This window comes from Stegastes partitus, unplaced genomic scaffold (genome assembly GCF_000690725.1).
Source record: "Stegastes partitus isolate 25-593 unplaced genomic scaffold, Stegastes_partitus-1.0.2 Scaffold289, whole genome shotgun sequence".
Taxonomy (NCBI): domain Eukaryota; kingdom Metazoa; phylum Chordata; class Actinopteri; family Pomacentridae; genus Stegastes; species Stegastes partitus.
Window position 1 is genome coordinate 117,260 of NW_007578020.1, and position 17,304 is coordinate 134,563.

The following is a 17,304-nucleotide window of genomic DNA, read 5'->3' on the forward strand; positions in this document are numbered from 1 at the left end:
AGCCTTAAATAACAGCAGAGAGTCTCTGGTTGGTCCAGGCTCAGCAGAAGTCCGAAGGAGAAATGTAGAGGTTCAAACTGAGTTCCAACACAAAAAAATATTTTCTGCACGTGCATTTGTTTGATACACGAGTGCTAAACTAAAACCCCCGCACTGAAAACTGTCAGTACAACTATGTGTACTGTTACTGGAAGTAAGGCAGTAAGGCTCATTATGAATGTCTGACAGGAAAGCGGACACAAACTTCAGGCTGGACGACCACAGGTGCCTCAGTTGGAACTAAAATTCTTCCTTTCTTGTGACGCTGGCGGTCTGTCTAGTTGTAGGGGAACTGAGGAAGTTAACGTCTTCTCATCTTAACAACTTTTACTTTACACCTCTTAGTTTATAAAAAGCACAACAGACAATAAAGTGGACTTTCACTCTTTCAGGACCTTTAAAACTCTGATGCCTCCTGATGGCAGGACACGGCTCGGAGGTGTAACCGGAAACAGAAGTGAACTGTCTTCCGGCCAGATGACAGGAGAAGATATTTTTAAATTTACGTCGTCCACACGTCAGAAGAAGAAGAAGAACATGTCCCTCAAGCGTCTAAACAGCATAACGAAGTGTTCTTACCGGTACAGCATGATGTCGTACAGTGTCCGTCCCTGTACGTTCAGCATGTGGGAGTACACGGCTCCGTGCTCGGGCTCCTCCAGCAGCTCCACGTCGTTGGTTATTATCCCCTGAAGGAACGGACTCGTGTCGGGTCCCTGGATCTTCAGCAGGGTCCTGTGTGGAAGGTGGTAACACACGAACTGTCCGGGGACATCTTTCCGGTTGTCCGGCGGCGGACTGAACCTCCGGACGCCGACCGCCGCTGCAGCCGAAACACCGGACAGAAGCTTTCCGGACAAACCGGCGTGTTTTCCGGCGGCGAAGGCTCCTCTGGCGAAGCACAAAACCCCCATGATGTACCCGGACACAGGAGAGTGTAGAAGGGACCGTCTGCTCTTTACACAACAGCTACATAACCGAGGACATCACAGCTCACTACAGCTGACCGGCCTCCATTTTGAAGTCCCACAATGCACTGCGCGAAAACACCGGAACACGTGTGTCGCACTATTTAGCTTCCGTGTAGACGTTTAAATCTTCTGCTCATGAGAAATTCACATTTAGTTCAATGAAAATAATAATAATTAAGTAACACAACATTCAGTTACAAAAACGAGAGAGATCTGAAATGCTGCTGTAGGAGCCATGAGTGAGTTTATTTATTGTTATTGTTATTGTTATTATTATTATTATTATCATCGTAAGGTTAAAGGACGTATGGATTGTTGTCCGTGTTTATTTTGGTTCTGATATTATTTTGTGGTCATACTGAATAGAGGGACGGTGGGTCACATGGGATATTACTTGTTCACCTTTCATCGTCTGCGGGAGAGAGGGCCTGAGCTGCTGGGTCACAGTGTGTTTTGTTGTATTTTTCTTTTATCGCTGAAAGACGAGAAGCAACTTTCCAGACACAACATTTAAGGACTTTTATTTATTTATTCATTTGTTTGTTTGTTTATTTAAATATAAGATACTAAATGGAATTGGACCCAAAGCCTTTGCTCTGATGCCTGGACACACACCTTTTTTATTTATTTTTTTTAATCTGTTAACACACCAAAAATACTATAAAATAATTGGGAGGGGGGGGAATTCAGAAAAATACTCGAATTTTTCCGTAGTTGAAATTCATTTTCCAGCTTTAATTTTACATTGGGTCATGTGTGTTTTGGGGCTTTTAATGTTTAATAAAAACACATTAATGTTCATAAAAACAATTAAATTACCTGTTATATACTGTATACACTAAATGATATAGATATTGATAAATGATTTATAACAAAAACTGTATTTTCACTTATTACCAGCGTTCATTTAACATTTTGGTTGTGTAATTCAGTCATTTTTTGTAAACTCAGTAATTTTTGTAATGATATTGATAGTTTAGTGTATTTCAAAAATATAAAAAACTGAAAGAAAAAGAAAATCCTCTAAAATGACAGATTCTCTCTTCTTTTTAGTATGGAGCTCACCTACTGTGTGCTATGAGCAGCACTCTACATCTGTTGCTATTTATACTAAAAATTAATAGAAGGATTTATTTCCACAATCAGTCTTTTGGGCTGCATGCCCTTGTTACACCAATAAAACATATATATTTTATTTTTATTGCTTTAGCAGATTTTTTAAAAAGTGCTCTTTTCTCATAATTAAGTTAGTAAAATGTCATTTCTTTGGTTGTAAAAAAAAAAAAAAGAAGATATGCCCCGCCTGCAACAGTGCTTTGCTATTAGTATCCATAAGTACTACTGTCTTGTCGGTTCACTTCCACTTTTTTAGAAGTCTTCTTACAGAACATTTACTTGAGACGGATTAACTGTGGAGTGTATATAAAAAAAGAATCTAAACATGATCCATCTCAAGCATGACATACATAGCAGTCTGCAGAATGAGACGTTCTCGGTGATGCAGCATTATGTAATAGTCAAACTTTCCTGCAAACTTCTGTGGAAAAACTCCACGTTTTTGCCTTCAGAAACAAACTGCTGTTATCCTCACAGTAAGAAAGAAGAAGCAGAGAGAGCCGCCGTGACGCGGGCAGGTTTCAAATAAGTTTATTTGTTCATGAATAAAATACTAGAACAGTCTTGAGTTTGAGGCACTTTGAAGTATGAAAACAGTGAAGGCAGGATTAACTATTACTCTGAAACCAATTTTGGAGACATACAGCTTCGGTGACAGAAAAAGAAAAATGCTCATTTGTATCTCATCTAACATGCCTAAAATGAATCACTGAAAAGCTAAGGATGGGGTTTCTACTGTCGTCTACGTGTACCGTGTATGTTCCCAGTTGTAAAGCATGCATCATCTGCTTCAGGTTGCAGAAAGTCAGTATTTAGTTTAGAAAATAATTAGATTTTGCGACTCACTTTTCTCTTTCCCTTTAAGTTTGACACTGCAAAGCTTTAAAAACAAGACAACAGATGAAGGCGCAATGACTGAAGATTCTTACGCTGACACATCCCTCTTTCCTTACCTTTATCAAAGCGTTTCACATTTAATTTGGTTCAAGGGACACTCATCCATCCTGCATCCAAAACTATTCCCCCAAATATTAAACATGCATCTTTCTGACAACAATCATCGTTCTTCAGAAACGAGTCACTGCGTATTTCTAACGTTTTTTTTCATTTCCAAATTACGATACAGTCACACACTTTCAAAGTTAAATCTCTCAGTTCAGTTGTAAATCAGATAAATAGCTCGATGCAGTCTGTGTGTGTGACTTGACATTTTAGTTGGAATTAAAGATGCTGAGCTTAGTGAGCGTATGTTAACCCTATCCAGAAGCTATGGCAAGCACAACATGACACACAACAGTAACAAGGAAGATTCATGACATTTGATCATTTCTTCATCTGTGTTTTCTTTTATATTCCCAAAAACTAGTCCTACTGTGTGCTGTACTTCTTCAGCTAGTGTGATTGAAATCTCAGTTGTTATTGTCCAAAGTTGTATCTCTCACACGCACACACACACACAAATCCTCCAGCTGGGTCACAGTGCAGTTCTGGAGACTCAAAAGTTTCTTACTGTTAATTTATTAAATTAGATTTATCTCTAGATCCAGACAGAGGTCTTTCCGTTTTTTACAATGGTTGCAGTCTTCTCTGTGGCTGACTTTGGCCTCGCTCCTTGTTTCTCCTGGACTGTATTCACTCGGTTTTGCTCCGCCATCGTGCCCCCAGACACAGGACTGCTGGTTCTGGAGGTTTGCTGGTTGTTTTTGGTTTGATATGTTTGAAAGGCCATGTCGAGCTGCTCCTGCGCGACCCGCAGGTGCCGGTGCAGACTTGCGAGATCCGAGGGGATGTTCTCGTCCGGACTGGTGCACTGCTGCTCCTGGGCCACGTTGGCCATGTTCTGCTCGTGGGTGATGAGGCTGTTGGGGATCCTGCTGGGTTTGTCTGTCTTCATCACAAGGTTGTACCCGGGAGGCGAGGCCGGGATGTTGCGGGAGAACGGGTAGCCGTAGGACGTCCGCCGGCCCCGGTTCCTTTTCATGCGAAGAGTATCCCGAAACGTGCCAATTCCCAAGTGAAGCATCTCGCACACGTTCAGCACGAGGCAAAGGCAGCTGACCACATACATAATGAGGAGGAAAATAGTTTTCTCTGTGGGCCTGGAGATGAAACAGTCCACTCTGTGTGGACAGGGAACCCTGTTACACACATATGACGGACTAACTCGAAAACCGTAGAGGAGGTACTGTCCGGCGAGGAAAGCGATTTCAAAGATGGCTCGTGACATGAGCTGGAGAACGTAGATTCTCATCAGGCCTTCTTGCATGATTCTTCTGCGGCCGTCGTGCTTTGGCGGGTCTTTGCTCGTGCTGTTTGCTGGTTCAGGCTTGGCCTCCTGCACCTCCAGTGTGTCCTCATAGATCATGGGCTCGGCGTCGTCGTCTTCCTCCTCCTCCAGGACGTCCTCCAGGTGGTGGGTCTCTCTCCATCTCGAGTGCGGAGGAGGCTTTTTGCGGAGTCTTTGGTGCTTCCTGCGCTCCTCCTCTGAACTTCGGGCGATCTTGTGGATGGCGTAACCCATGTACATGATCGATGGAGTGGATATCATGATGATCTGGAAGACCCAGAAGCGAACATGCGAGAGGGGAGCAAAGGCATCGTAGCACACGTTGTCACAGCCCGGCTGCTTGGTGTTGCAGGTGAACTTGGTCTGCTCGTCGGAGTAGATGGACTCACCTCCCACCGCTGTGAGCACGATGCGAAAGATGATGAGCACCGTCAGCCACACTTTCCCCACGAAGGTGGAGTGATTGTGGATCTCTTCCAGGAGGCGAGTAAGAAAACTCCAGCTCATGTTGCTCTTACAAGCTTTTCAACTAGAATCTGTAACAGAAAGAAAAAAACAGCTGATTAAGATCCGAGTGGGGACGTGTACAGGATTAGTTTTGGACTTCGGAAAGCCATGAGAGGAAATATTAGACATTATTTGCACTACACAAAAATCACTTTGACATTTGTATATTCTTATTTGCATTTTATATTTTATATTTTCTTGTTGTTTATTTTACTTACTGTGTATTTCTGCTTATTTATCTGTATTTATGGTGGCGGTAACTTTACTCTCTCTGCTTTGACAACCAAATTTCCTGTCGGGGATTAATAGAATATTTCTATTCTATTCTATTCTATTCTATTCTATTCTATTCTATTCTATTCTATGTATACATTTCAGTAAACTGTATTTCAGGAATCACGGTAAATATTTCTGTTCTTCTTATAATGCATTTTTTAGATAAAATATTTGTGATGCTTCTCTAATTAAGCAAATCCGGAGCAGTTACTTTGAAAGGAAAGTAAAGAATTCCAAACCACAATCTTTAACTCTTGGACTCAATCTGAAATCAGTCAAATCCCTGCAGCACATCTCTAACTTAGTCTTAGTTTGTTTCGGCCGCTTTGCGAACGCTGCATGTCAGACGTACAGTAAACTATTGTTGTCAGTACAGTGGGATTTCTAGGCTTCGATGAGACATCTGTCTGGAAGTGACTGCGCAGCAACACACGAGGCAAAAGCTTGTAGTGACTCATGATACAAGTCGTCATCCAGAGACGCTGGTATCATTTTTGAGATGTTTGAAATAGCAAAAGCAAACATTCAAAGACAAATAGAGGATACATCATCAGCCACACACAAACCCACCAGCAACCATTTTTACATCAAGACGGGGCAAAAGGAGGAGGACGTAGGAAACATGAAATGAAACTGACACGGGTGGACGTATGGGATCTGGATGTATGTAAAGGCCATTCAACGGCCACACGGCTGCACAGGGAAACAGATGCCATGAGATCTCACGGTGTCACTTTCTCCTCACAGCCAGCATCAGTACGGACTCTGTGAGGCGGCCGTGAGGCGACAGCGTTCTGTCATTCTCCCATTCATTGTGCCGAGTTGCAGGGTTCACGTTGATCTCATGACTGTGACACTGTATTCCCTGGCGTGTGATGTGCCATCTCCTCTGCCATCTGAGTGAACAGGAGAGGCTTGTTGCTCCGCCACAAGGCCTCCCCTCCAGATCCAGCACCGCAGACGCTGGGGAGAGCTGCAGCCACATGGAGGCAGATGGCACCTTTGGTGGGCAGCTCATGGCTGCCCCAGGATGGCACGACAGAAGGGCTGCTACGCTCAGGATTCACGCTTGATGTTTGAGTGAATTTGTTGCTTATTGCAGCATCAACTTGAGTCTTGCATCAACAACAGCTCCTATAAGCTTGCTGTTGGTGTGTTTAGAAAAGTGTTTTCCAACCTGTTATGACAAATATGTGCTGCGTTCTCTGCAAAACGGCTCTCCTTCCAATAGAGACTTCAGTTTGAGGAGTTTTTAGCTGAAGATAAATATGAACTGTCTCACAGTAAGCGCAGTAGGCCAGGTCTGCACAGATACTTCTAATAATGACATGGAAATAGAGAATTTGGACGAAATAAAAGCTGCGATCATTATTGAATTAATACATGTTTGATTAAAAAATATATTTTTTAAGATTAAAAGCAACTAAATTAAAGTACCACACAGTTTTTTTTTTGTTCTAATCATTTACAAGTAAGGAAAACTGTGATATTTTTTAGAATTTAAGTTGTTATTGTACAGAAACAGGAGGTGTAGGTGTATTGCAGTTACAGAAAGTATTCAAATATGAATTATTACACTCCTGATATTTAAATTGCACAACAACAGAACCATTTCTTAATAAAGTCGCATTACAAATGGATATTCGATTGGATATCAGCGTGATTAAATCATACATCCATAGTTAAGAACATATGTTTCTCCTGGGATCAGATATTGAATGCAGGTGAAGAGTGAATATATTTTACGCTGCTGTTGCTGCAAACATTCAGCTGCTTTGGATTTGTTCAAAATGTTCAACAGAATGTATGAAAGGCTGCTGCAGTAGCACAAAATTGTCTGTCAACGGGGTCAGCGCAAACATAGACCCTCACAAGCTGTCTTCAGTTTTATTTCAGCAAAGCAGGAGTCAAACGACAGAGCAGTGGAATAAAGAACGTTACACAGTCTGTTCAGGGGGAAGTCATCCGAAACAACTCACCTGGAAAAGTTGCAAAAGCATTTCCCATCCTGAAGGTCTCCTTTGCCCTCTCTAGATATCCCCTGCACAGTCTGATCCGTGGAATAGCACTTCCATCCTAATGTCTTGGCCCTCTCCGTCTTATTGACAACTTCCAGGAGGACGAGAAAAAACGAGAGCAGTGACTAAACTTGTCAGGCTGGACTTTTAAATCCCAGTTTTCCCACTCTGTGAGAAGTGAGGTCTCGCCGCTGTGAACGCCTCACATTCTGGCTCGTGTCTGGTTTCTATTACACACCAGCCTTCTGCCCAAGAAGGAAGTGTAAAAAACAGAGAGGCTGAAAAAAAAAAATCCTCCTCTGGCAAGTGACCCTCATCCAAGGGTTCAGACTTCAGGATATCGTACTGCAGATTGAAATGAACACCCAGCTGAGGGAGCGCGTTAATCGCCACACAGACAACCGCCCCCCAACGCTCATCTACAACATTTGTAACACAGATGATGACTCTCTCTCTCTCTCTCTCTCTCTCTGTGTCTCTTTATTCTCTTACTTCCTCTGTGTCCTCTGTGTTTCCTTCTGTCTATGTCTTGCAGGTTAATATCATCGTGCACCCTAACAGCAAAGGCTCACTTAGAAGAAGGTAATATGAAGGCATAGTTGTGTCGCTCATGTTTGTAAAAATCCAATTTAAACCCTCAATTTCCTTCTACCTTCTATTTCAGAACTCAAACACATCAAGCAGAGACCCTCTAGATTATCTGTCAATGAGATAAGGGTGGGCGACTTTATGTAAAAGACGTCTGGGGGAGACAAAGACGGGGACTTTGAGGACAGCAGTGTCACGCAGACATAAGCCACCTTGCCCCGACACGGATCCGCTGCAATGTAACCAGCAGGTATGTTCAGTTATATCAAGTGTCATAATATTTAGATCTCCCGTCCAGGCAGATGGCCAGATAACGGAGCAGTGGACAGGTCGGACTGTGCACTCCCGCTACACGTCTTTTCCGACTTAATGTTTATGCTTCAAGCTTTCACCTTCGCCCGCAGTAGCACATATTGTTGCTCAGGATATAGAAATGGATTTTTTGTTAGGAGTGGCAGATAAAAGTCTTTTCTTCTCTCTTGCAAACACAATTCATTAAATTTTTTTTTCCAGTCTGAAAAGGACACAATAAAGAACAATGGAGGAGGTGATTCATGCAGGATTAAAATTGGAAAGGAATTTCTTCCTCGCTCTTTTTTTTTGGACATGCCAGACCTTGCTGTCAAGTTTTGGAAGAGATCTAAACTCAACTACAGTTAATAGAGTGCAGATAAACGGGTTAGTGTCTGGCTTGCCTTTATGAAATGTGCCTGGTCATTGTCACAGTGACCATATTATTATAGTGTTACTTTCACAAGGCCCTCAATAACCCTTTAATTATGATTTGTATACGGCTATAAAGCAAAGAGTAACGCACGGCAACAGCAGTAAGTCTGAACTCGGTCAGATCACACTTCCAACTGTGTTAGCAGATAAAAGTCATCCTCGCTGCTGCCATAATTAAGGCAACACAAGAAGTCTTTGCATTAGGATCTCATTCTGTTTGAGTAGTTTGTGAGTCTAAAGAAGGCTGTGAGAGGCGTCCATCTGGGCCTGCAGGACCCGTCCTCCAGAGGCGTCGCCTTCGAGGCTCGCCTCTCCGTCTGACGGAGGAGATGTGGCGTAGCGAGCACCCCTGGTGCAGCAGTGAGGAAAAGGAGACGGGGGATGCTGCTGGAATGACTAGAACATTTGGAGTTTGGACATGTGCTCTCCCCGAGGGACCGATAAGCACGTGTTGTTAAGTTGCGATGCATTCCTCTGCTTCCAAAATCTCCCCATCATCCCAAAGACACAGATGGTCCATGGAGACGGCTAATAAGTGAACATTAGAGTGATTTAAAGGCAAAATCAATTAGAGTTTATGTTCCTGGACATTTACAGAACCTGCTGGATGTGAAGTGAGGACTCAGGTTTTTGTTGAATACTAATATTCAGGTCTGTCTAATGAATTAATCAGAACCGAGCTCACACGACTCAAAAACAAAACCCCACCAGTCTTCACTGTGCTTCTTATTTTAATGTTTAAAAAAAACAAAACAGTTTTAATCGAGCAGGAAGGTATGCTAGCTCAGCATTTATTTTAAAAAAAAACAGAAATGATTATGTAACAAGAACTAACTCAGCAAAACAAAAGCGTTCTCCAGAGACTAGATTCAAACGTCTGATTTGCACAAAGTTATCGAAAACGATAAACAAACGCGCAACAAGCCACGGAGTCGACGCGGTGACTGTTTAGTTGTGAATACACAGTGTTCCCGTGTCCTCGGACAAGTCAGGCTGCTCTAGCTTTGGGAAACTGTATCTCATGTTGATAAATATTGATTGGACTCCCCAGAGCCAGGAAAGTATTACAGTATTCCCCTGTAAGACATTATTTGACATTGCTCTTGGTGGAAGGACTGGCACCATGTGACAGCCAAAAGAGAGTGTTTAATATTCATTAGGTCAAGGTTATATTTATTGTCAGCCGTTAAATAGATTCCTTTTTTTTCCCCAACAGGGTAGCATCTGTGAGATATAAACAGCTTTATAAAAAAATCCAACGTGACAGCTGACAAATGAACACATGAGCTTTAAAACATAATTAGCAATAATAAAAAACACTCACTCGTAGCCTGTTTTATAAATGCATAAGCCTGTATTCATGTATACTGTAATGACAGAGATGTTTAAGCTGAATCGCTGTTTCCTTCCCAGACGGCTTTGCCTTGCAGAGGTCACTGGGAGCTGAGAGGTTTCTGCAGCGTAGCGAGGATCCAAGTGATGCAACTTGGAGGAGTGAACATCTCGACAACTCTCCTTGGCCGCCGCCGCCAATGTCAACACAAGAGTTTTTTTATCCGCATGTATGTGTTGAACAAAGTTGATGTGAGCAGACTGGGGGCTGTGGAGGTCTGTGTTTATGTAACAGATCAAGCTCCACCATGTGACTCGGATGCCCCCCCACCCCTTGGAGAAAAGAGTGACACAAGACACCAGAGCGAAAACACGCAACTTGGTGCTTCGGACTCCTCCTCTCGCATCCTCTCCCGACCGCCACCGTTAAACTGCTCTTACCAGGCTGTGAGGGGTTATCCCATAGGCAGCCTGAGAGTGGTGGCAGTCCCATCGCATTTGCTCATTTTCCTCCCAGTTTCTCGGCCGAGCCTATCCTACCCCCGGGCCGAGTGCGTCCCGTGCCAGTTTTACTAAGGCCGGACTCCACTGAAGCGACTGAGATGAAAACCCTTGAGGTGGATGCCAACAACTTCCCTCAGCCGGCGCTCTTGCGTCTCCCGCATACGAGCAACTTGTGCCTGAGTGTGCTTTACTCCCAAAACAACTCTTTTCATTGTTAATTTTCGTGCTAAAATAGCCACACAGACACGCACCTCAGTCAGGTGATGTTTTTGATCGTGTGAAAGCAACAAGACACGTAAAACAGAAATTCATACCAGGCGTCCTTGTGCCCATCTGGACTCACTCAGAGATGGCAGCACAAATTATGTAAAGCGCTGCAGCGAGTGAGACGACATTTAAAAGGCCCTGAACAATGATGATGCTCCGCTGTTTAATCTTTAATGCAAAAAGTGCAATTAAGTGCAATCCCACTTAAAAACTATGTGCAAAGATGAAATATACAGAGGAGCAGGGTTCAGGTTTCCTCTGCACATACTGCAATTAGCATGAAAACAGTAGAGAAATATGTAGAAACTGGATAGAAACTTAACTATGTAAACAATATACTTTATCATATCAGTCTTGCCGGAGTCGTCACACATTGCTGTTATGTTTAACGATTTTTTTTTAAACCAGTGTTCGTTTGCAGGACAGTGTTGAATGCACAGCCGAGCCCGTCTGGCTGCAGGCTACGTGACACAGACGACTAATGTCATGCTTTCACTTCTTCAGCAGTATCACCATCCGACAAGTGCACCTCGTGTGTCACGTGTCGCTCGAGGCCGTCTTCATGTAAAACAGCCATTACATGAAACTATCGTCGTTGTTCTGAATCAAAAGTTCAATTAGTTAAATTAGAACTTTTGTCTCCCCCCTCTGGCAGTGGAATTAATTACACTTAATATGTTGACACGCTTACAACGTTCTAACGAGTTTCTTTTTATTTAGGGCGTCAGTGGCCTTTCTAAGAACTGTTCTCGGTTTCTGATAGGCTCTTCGTGGCCTGTTTCATCCTCCTCACCTCAAACAGACCGATTTTCACGTACGTTTCATCGCCGGCGTGGAAATATCGCCAAAGAAGCCAGATTTTAAAAGCGAAACAATCCAGAGAGATTCGCCTGGCGCTGATCGGCTTAACCGGCGCTGTCTGAACTTGTTTGGCGAGAACAGATGTGCTCGTTTACACGTAAAAGTCTCACACTCACGCACCTCATCAACTCAAACTGGCTCGACAGCTCATGAATCACAAAATTGGTTAATAATAGGGCACCGAGGATTTGTTTCTGGTGTTTTTCCAGAGGAATCTGGGGAGTTTGGAGAAGCAACAAACAAATGACGCATACTTTCCAGGCCAGAATTTAAAAATGCGGCACTTAAAAAAAAAAAAGGAGAGAGAATTTAGTGTTTTGGCTTTGAATGATATAATATAATTAACCATATATTATTTTCTTACACAGCATTATTTTACACTCCCCGGCTGATGAGGTTCTTCATCAGGGCAGTAAAACTCACAACCACCCTTTTCAACTACAGCAGTGCTTTGCTTGCAGAGCTGCAGGCCCTTAATCTTTGACATGATCTTGTCTTAACTGTCTATGTCACAGGCTGAGCTGGGGCAAGCCCAAAGGAGCAGCAGACCTAGTCAGGGTCATTTGGACTATCAGAGATATGTTACTGCGGCTCCTCCTTCCTTCCAGACGCCTTAGCGCCGCTGCTCTTCTCTAACTAAGTGAACTCCAGACACTGATAGCGACGCTGCAGGAGCCCCTCTGATAGCAGCAGCACACTCTGCGTCTCCGCTTATGCAACAAAAGCTCACATCAAAACTGTACATACATGCTCAGACTGTATAGTGTAACAGTTGACACGTAACGTTCAATGCCAGCGATGATAAAACGCAATCTGCAGAGCAAAACATTAACCTTCAAGGACTTTGTGATTAAAGTGAAAACGTGAGCAGCAAATATGTGTTCTGTGCTAATTAATAAAATGCTAATTGTTCTTAACTGGATCATAGTTGTAGATTTTTAAAAACCTGTTTTAATCTACAGCTTCTCTACTTGAGCATTTTGAGCCACTAGATGGCAATCATGCATTCAATTAACACAGTCCTCATGAACTTTAACAAACCTTTCGTCGGCGCTCTGACAAACAGGTCATCGACCGGTCTAGACTCGTCACCGACCATGTGCGGCGATAACAGTCCTGCTATTGAGAGCAATGACTCCAAATAGCATTCGCTGGAAATCATTCAAGCAAACCTGCTGTGCCACATTCTCAAGGCCGCAGCCTGAACTCATCAGCAGCATTTCAAGGCATTTATGGCACCCAACTATCAGTGAGGAGTGAATGTAGTGTAGTTTATGGTGCAAAATTAATCTCCATAGCAGTGCCATATAAAACAAAAAGAGATTCCAGAAAATGCGGTACAACGATTCACATTACATCAGAAACAGGAAGGCTTGTCTGCTATGATAAGTTTCTTTTTAATTGCTCTGCTGTTAAGTTACTCACATTTTCCATCACTGATAAAACTTCCTTCCCGTTCTTTGGTTTGGAAAATTGCAACGTCAACTTTTTGGGAGGATATAAAAAACAATATTATTAAAATGATCAGGACATAAACCGGTGACTTGCTTTTAGTGGGATTAGTTTAAGGCAACATTTGATGAAACATCAGATAATAAACTCCTTTGAGAAGACACCATGTGACACAACAGCACACTATAAGACAACCACAAGCTTTAAAGCATAACAGGAAGCCCTACGTTTAGTCCCTTCTCTTAAGATTGTATAAAAAGTACCGAGCATACCTGCCTTTTTTCCGCTGCTTCAACTTGCACTGGGGAAGTTTTAAGCCACAAAGCTAACGAGATCATACAAAAGAACCTCCAGCGTAATCCACAGCACAACAGTGGGAAGAGGGAAAAGAAAAAAAGGGACAGCGGAGGGCTGTACGTACCTGTCCATGTGGATAAAGCAGTAAGTTTTTCTGTGCTTTACGGTAGAGCATCCTGGGCGGGCATCCAGAGGCATCGTTTCACTGCTCAGGCTCAGAAGCAGGATGAGAGAGACAATGGGTCATTTTTCTTCAAAACCCCTCACCACCAAGTACAGGCAGGACACTCAGGAGACCAGCATCCTGCCAAAGGCCCCATTGTTCCCCGGCTCGTCCGCCTCCATTGCCATGACCACCGACTGTTTATCTGTTTAATCCAGGACGACTCCTGCTCCAACCCCATTCATTCACCCAGAAACCAACAGTGTCGCAGCTTTTCCTGATTTGTGCGACTGTACAAGTGTGTGCATTATTTCCAGCATGTTATTTTCGGAGCTTCCGTCTGATGCACAAATGAAGAAACAACAAAGGTTATTTTCAAGGCCGAAGACTTTGGCCAAAAGCAAAATGCATTTCCTCAGCTGGATGCAAAGGGCCGTCTTTGTTTTTTTTGTCAAGTGATGGGAATATGGCATGACAACTCCTTCCCCTGCCGTGCCATGGCTTGCCAAAAACTTGAAGACTGCAAAACAAAACAAAAGAAAGGCTGTTGTGTTTGGTGTGGCGTGTGGAGTCAGTAGCAGCTACATGACAAACCAAAAACCAAAAACCAAACCTCGTGTGTGGGAGTTGCAAAAATAAATAAAACTATTTACAGGTTTCATTGTTCAAACATGATTATTATAAGTGCTTGTCATAGTTTATTCTTAGCAGCAAATTATGACTAAGAATGCAGAAAACAAAAGTCTACGTATTCCAATAAATCCCATCCATTCTTGAATTAATTTGTTTTACCAAAAAAGGGCCGAATATCCTTTTCTTTAAATATATGTTTTTTGGGGGGTTTTGGCTTTATTTAGAGCAGAACAGACAGACAGGAAAGGAGAACAGGGAGAAACCTGCAGCGAAGGGTCGTGAGCGGGAGTCGAACCCACGACCGTTGTGTCTGGGAGCTACAGCCCCTGTTCACGGGTCGCCCGCTCAGCTAGGTGAGCTGTAGGGGCGCCCCGAACGTCCTTCTCAAATACTCTTTCGCTTACTGACAGCTACTTCCAGCCCTGGAGATACTGGGACTCCCACCAAGCTGCAGCCCAACAATAACAAGAACCCCCCATCTGATTAAAAGCAAGTTTGTTAATTATTTTTTAATACGCTAGAAGGAATATGATGTGCAAATAAGCACATACGTATTTCCACCTTAATCTACTGAAGAGCATCTCAAAAACACAGATTCAGACTTCCAGGGTTTCATATGTCTTAAACCTGTGGCGTCAGTCACTGGTTTGTTTTTGTATTTTTTTTTTGACTCAAGTCCAGTATTACATTTTTCGATCGTTTAGCACAGAGTAGTTTAACGTTGTTTGAGCACAGTTATACATTAGCTCGTGAGTTTGATCTGCCGTGAGCAGAAAAACACAAAGTAGACTCCATGCATGACTATGTACATTACACTGGGTTACAAAAACAAAGGTGTCTCGGATTTTATAGCTGATTTAGGACATTTTTGCAACACTGAATCCAAACATGACGTCTGATTTTCTGTATCAGGTTTTTATGCCAACTGGATTTTTAAAAATCCATTTTGTCACTAAACCGATGACATTTTTTGACATTAGCGATTGATTTGTTTTAGTATTTCTCATATGAAATCGTATTTTAGAGGAAAATGTTCCTTTTCTAATCCTTTTCATGAGCTACATGATCCACAAGTTGATGAGCGTAAACATTTGGAAAGGTAAATGCGAGCAAATTGCATGTTTCATCAAATCAAAATTTTGACCTCATTGAGCAAAACCAATGTAATATCTGGATTCAGCTCATTGAAACTCTCCAAAATCAGCTCAAAAAACTGACACCAAAATGGGTGTAGACCAGTGTTATCATCTGAGCCATTTCAAGGCTGTCAGGGATTATTTTCTTTTTTAAACCCTCTAAACATGTAACTTTGAGACACAGAGATGAGCTGTAAACTGTGCAATGGAAACACAAACTTCTCACTGTTGTTGATGTTTAACTCATTCTTAATAAAAACACTTTCGGTGGGACATGCAATGAAGCCGGAGCATCGCTGCCTGAAGCAGACAGTCTGCCATCCATTCATCCATTCATCCATTCATCCATCCATTCATTCATTCATTAATTCATTTATTCACTCATACCACCGTGAACCTGCTGGTGTAGCTTCAACTGATGGGTAAAACTATTGCTAAGACTAACTCTAAAATAAACAAGCATGGAACACTTTGCTGCTGGTACAAGAAGGTTCAGTTTTGTCTCCGTTGCACAACTGGGGCAGTAAATCAGTAAATAACAATGTCTGAGAGATCGAAAGAAAAAAACAATAATTAAAACCTGGTGATGGAATTAAACACAGGAACACGCGGGATCGTGCAGTTCACCAGTTTGGTTTGTGAACAAATAGAGAGAAAAATGGAGCAATGTTTAGATAAGTGGGTAGATAAAGAGAGGTACTTTACAGTTTTGGAAAACCTTGAACTTTTACCATGTAATGAAAATCATTAAGGTCAGCTATCTTGGCATCGGCGTGGATTCCAGTCAAGGCTGTTGTTGACAAGAAGCCCACATGAGCGACTGAGTGTGTCATCTCGACTGTATTAAAAGATTAGATGGAGAGCTGTGTCTGTCTTTAGGTAAAACAGGATTGAAACTTAGAGAAGGGATTTTAAACCTCAAATCATTTAAATAAAATATGATCCAGCTGCTTTCTCAAAGTGCCAACTTGTTGAACTAACGACTGCCAATAAATCTATATTCAGAAACAAGAGTTCTCGTTAAAACATTAAAGTTGCCTTTATGAAACCCTATAAGCTGAAAATTCCACGTAAATGTCATTAAACTGCAATGAAACTGTAAAAAGACATCTTCACCTTTAGAGAAAAGGACAGTTTTTTATTGCTTCATGCATTCGGTTGTGTTTTCTATATTTGTTCATGAGGTTTTTACCCTCCTGTTAATAAGACCGTCTGATGATGTCGGTCATAATATAATTCCTCATCTGGCCAGGAGGGAAGCGATATTTGGTTTTAGTGCCGGGAGATTTACCACCAGATAAGTTTGCTCCTGTTCAGTCTAACAGGTATTTGTATCATTTGCTTTTATGTTGTGATGCTGCCGTCTGGACTGATTTTATTTATGGTAACGTTTTGGATATTTTATCCCCTTTTTCTTAGTTTGGAACTCATTCTGTTTTTCTTATTCTGTTGCAGTTTAACTTATTGTATTTTGCAGTGATTGTGTGTAATTTAATAGAGGTGGGATAAGGCATACATTTTTTGTTTTTAAGTAATATTTTTATACCTTTTTTCTTAAACAGAAAATCATGGCAACATTTTAGTATTATTTTAAATTGCTATTTGCTATTATTTAAATTAATTTTACAATTACATGTTGATTTTGTAGCACAAACAAAAACAAGATTACATGAAAATGTGGCCATAAATCAGATCTCCAGGGACCTTAAAATGAGTGGGCACTGTGGAGAAATGTGACTTGTTCACCAAGGACAGTTGGAAACCGACTTCTTGAAGCTGGTCTGAAGTCACACAGGGCACAGAAGAAGCCCTTCATCAACCAAAGGCAGAGGAAAGCCCGGTTACTCTGTGCTGGGCATCACAATGATTGGACTGTTGGTGGTTGGGCTGAGGTTCTCTTCAGTGATGAATCTAATTTTTTATTTTTGCCATAAATGTTGCATAAAGTGGTGTAAGGTGACTCGTGGTTAGCATCGTTGCCTCACAGCTAGAAGGTCGCCAGTTGGCGTCCCGGTGAGGACACCTGGGATCTTCCTGCGTGGAGTCTCCATGTTCTCCCCGTGCAGCGTGGGTTCTCTCCGGGTTCTCCGGCTTCCTCCCACAGTCCAGAAACATGCTGAGGTTAATTGGT

At 42.3% G+C, this 17,304-nt stretch overlaps 2 protein-coding genes across 4 annotated transcripts in view; both read right to left on the reverse strand.

The window, feature by feature from the left end:
- Positions 1 to 1,233, reverse strand: part of iba57 (iron-sulfur cluster assembly factor IBA57) — a 5,255-nt gene extending 4,022 nt beyond the window's left edge. Inside the window, exon 1 of the mRNA XM_008282883.1 lies at positions 619 to 1,233. Coding sequence (XP_008281105.1) covers positions 619 to 953 — 335 coding nt within the window. The 5' untranslated portion in view covers positions 954 to 1,233. The remainder of the gene's footprint in view (positions 1 to 618) is intronic.
- Positions 1,234 to 2,641: 1,408 nt separating this feature from the next.
- Positions 2,642 to 13,459, reverse strand: gjc2 (gap junction protein gamma 2). Of its 3 annotated transcripts, none has more exons than XM_008282886.1 (2): positions 13,366 to 13,459; positions 2,642 to 4,949 (listed from the first exon to the last, which is right to left on the reverse strand). In XM_008282886.1, the coding sequence occupies exon 2, from the start codon at positions 4,918 to 4,920 to the stop codon at positions 3,664 to 3,666; it is 1,257 nt and encodes a 418-aa protein (XP_008281108.1). In that variant the 5' UTR covers positions 4,921 to 4,949; positions 13,366 to 13,459; the 3' UTR covers positions 2,642 to 3,663. The 3 variants fall into 3 exon arrangements, with proteins under 3 accessions (XP_008281108.1, XP_008281107.1, XP_008281106.1); XM_008282885.1 differs by having other exon boundaries at positions 13,217 to 13,459; XM_008282884.1 differs by lacking the exon at positions 13,366 to 13,459 and adding an exon at positions 7,176 to 7,336.
- Positions 13,460 to 17,304: the final 3,845 nt, after the last annotated feature.

Bases quoted from the DNA above. Each gene is read 5' to 3' on its own strand.
- gjc2 (XM_008282886.1), bottom strand. From the start codon at position 4,920: ATGAGCTGGAGTTTTCTTACTCGCCTCCTGGAAGAGATCCACAATCAC.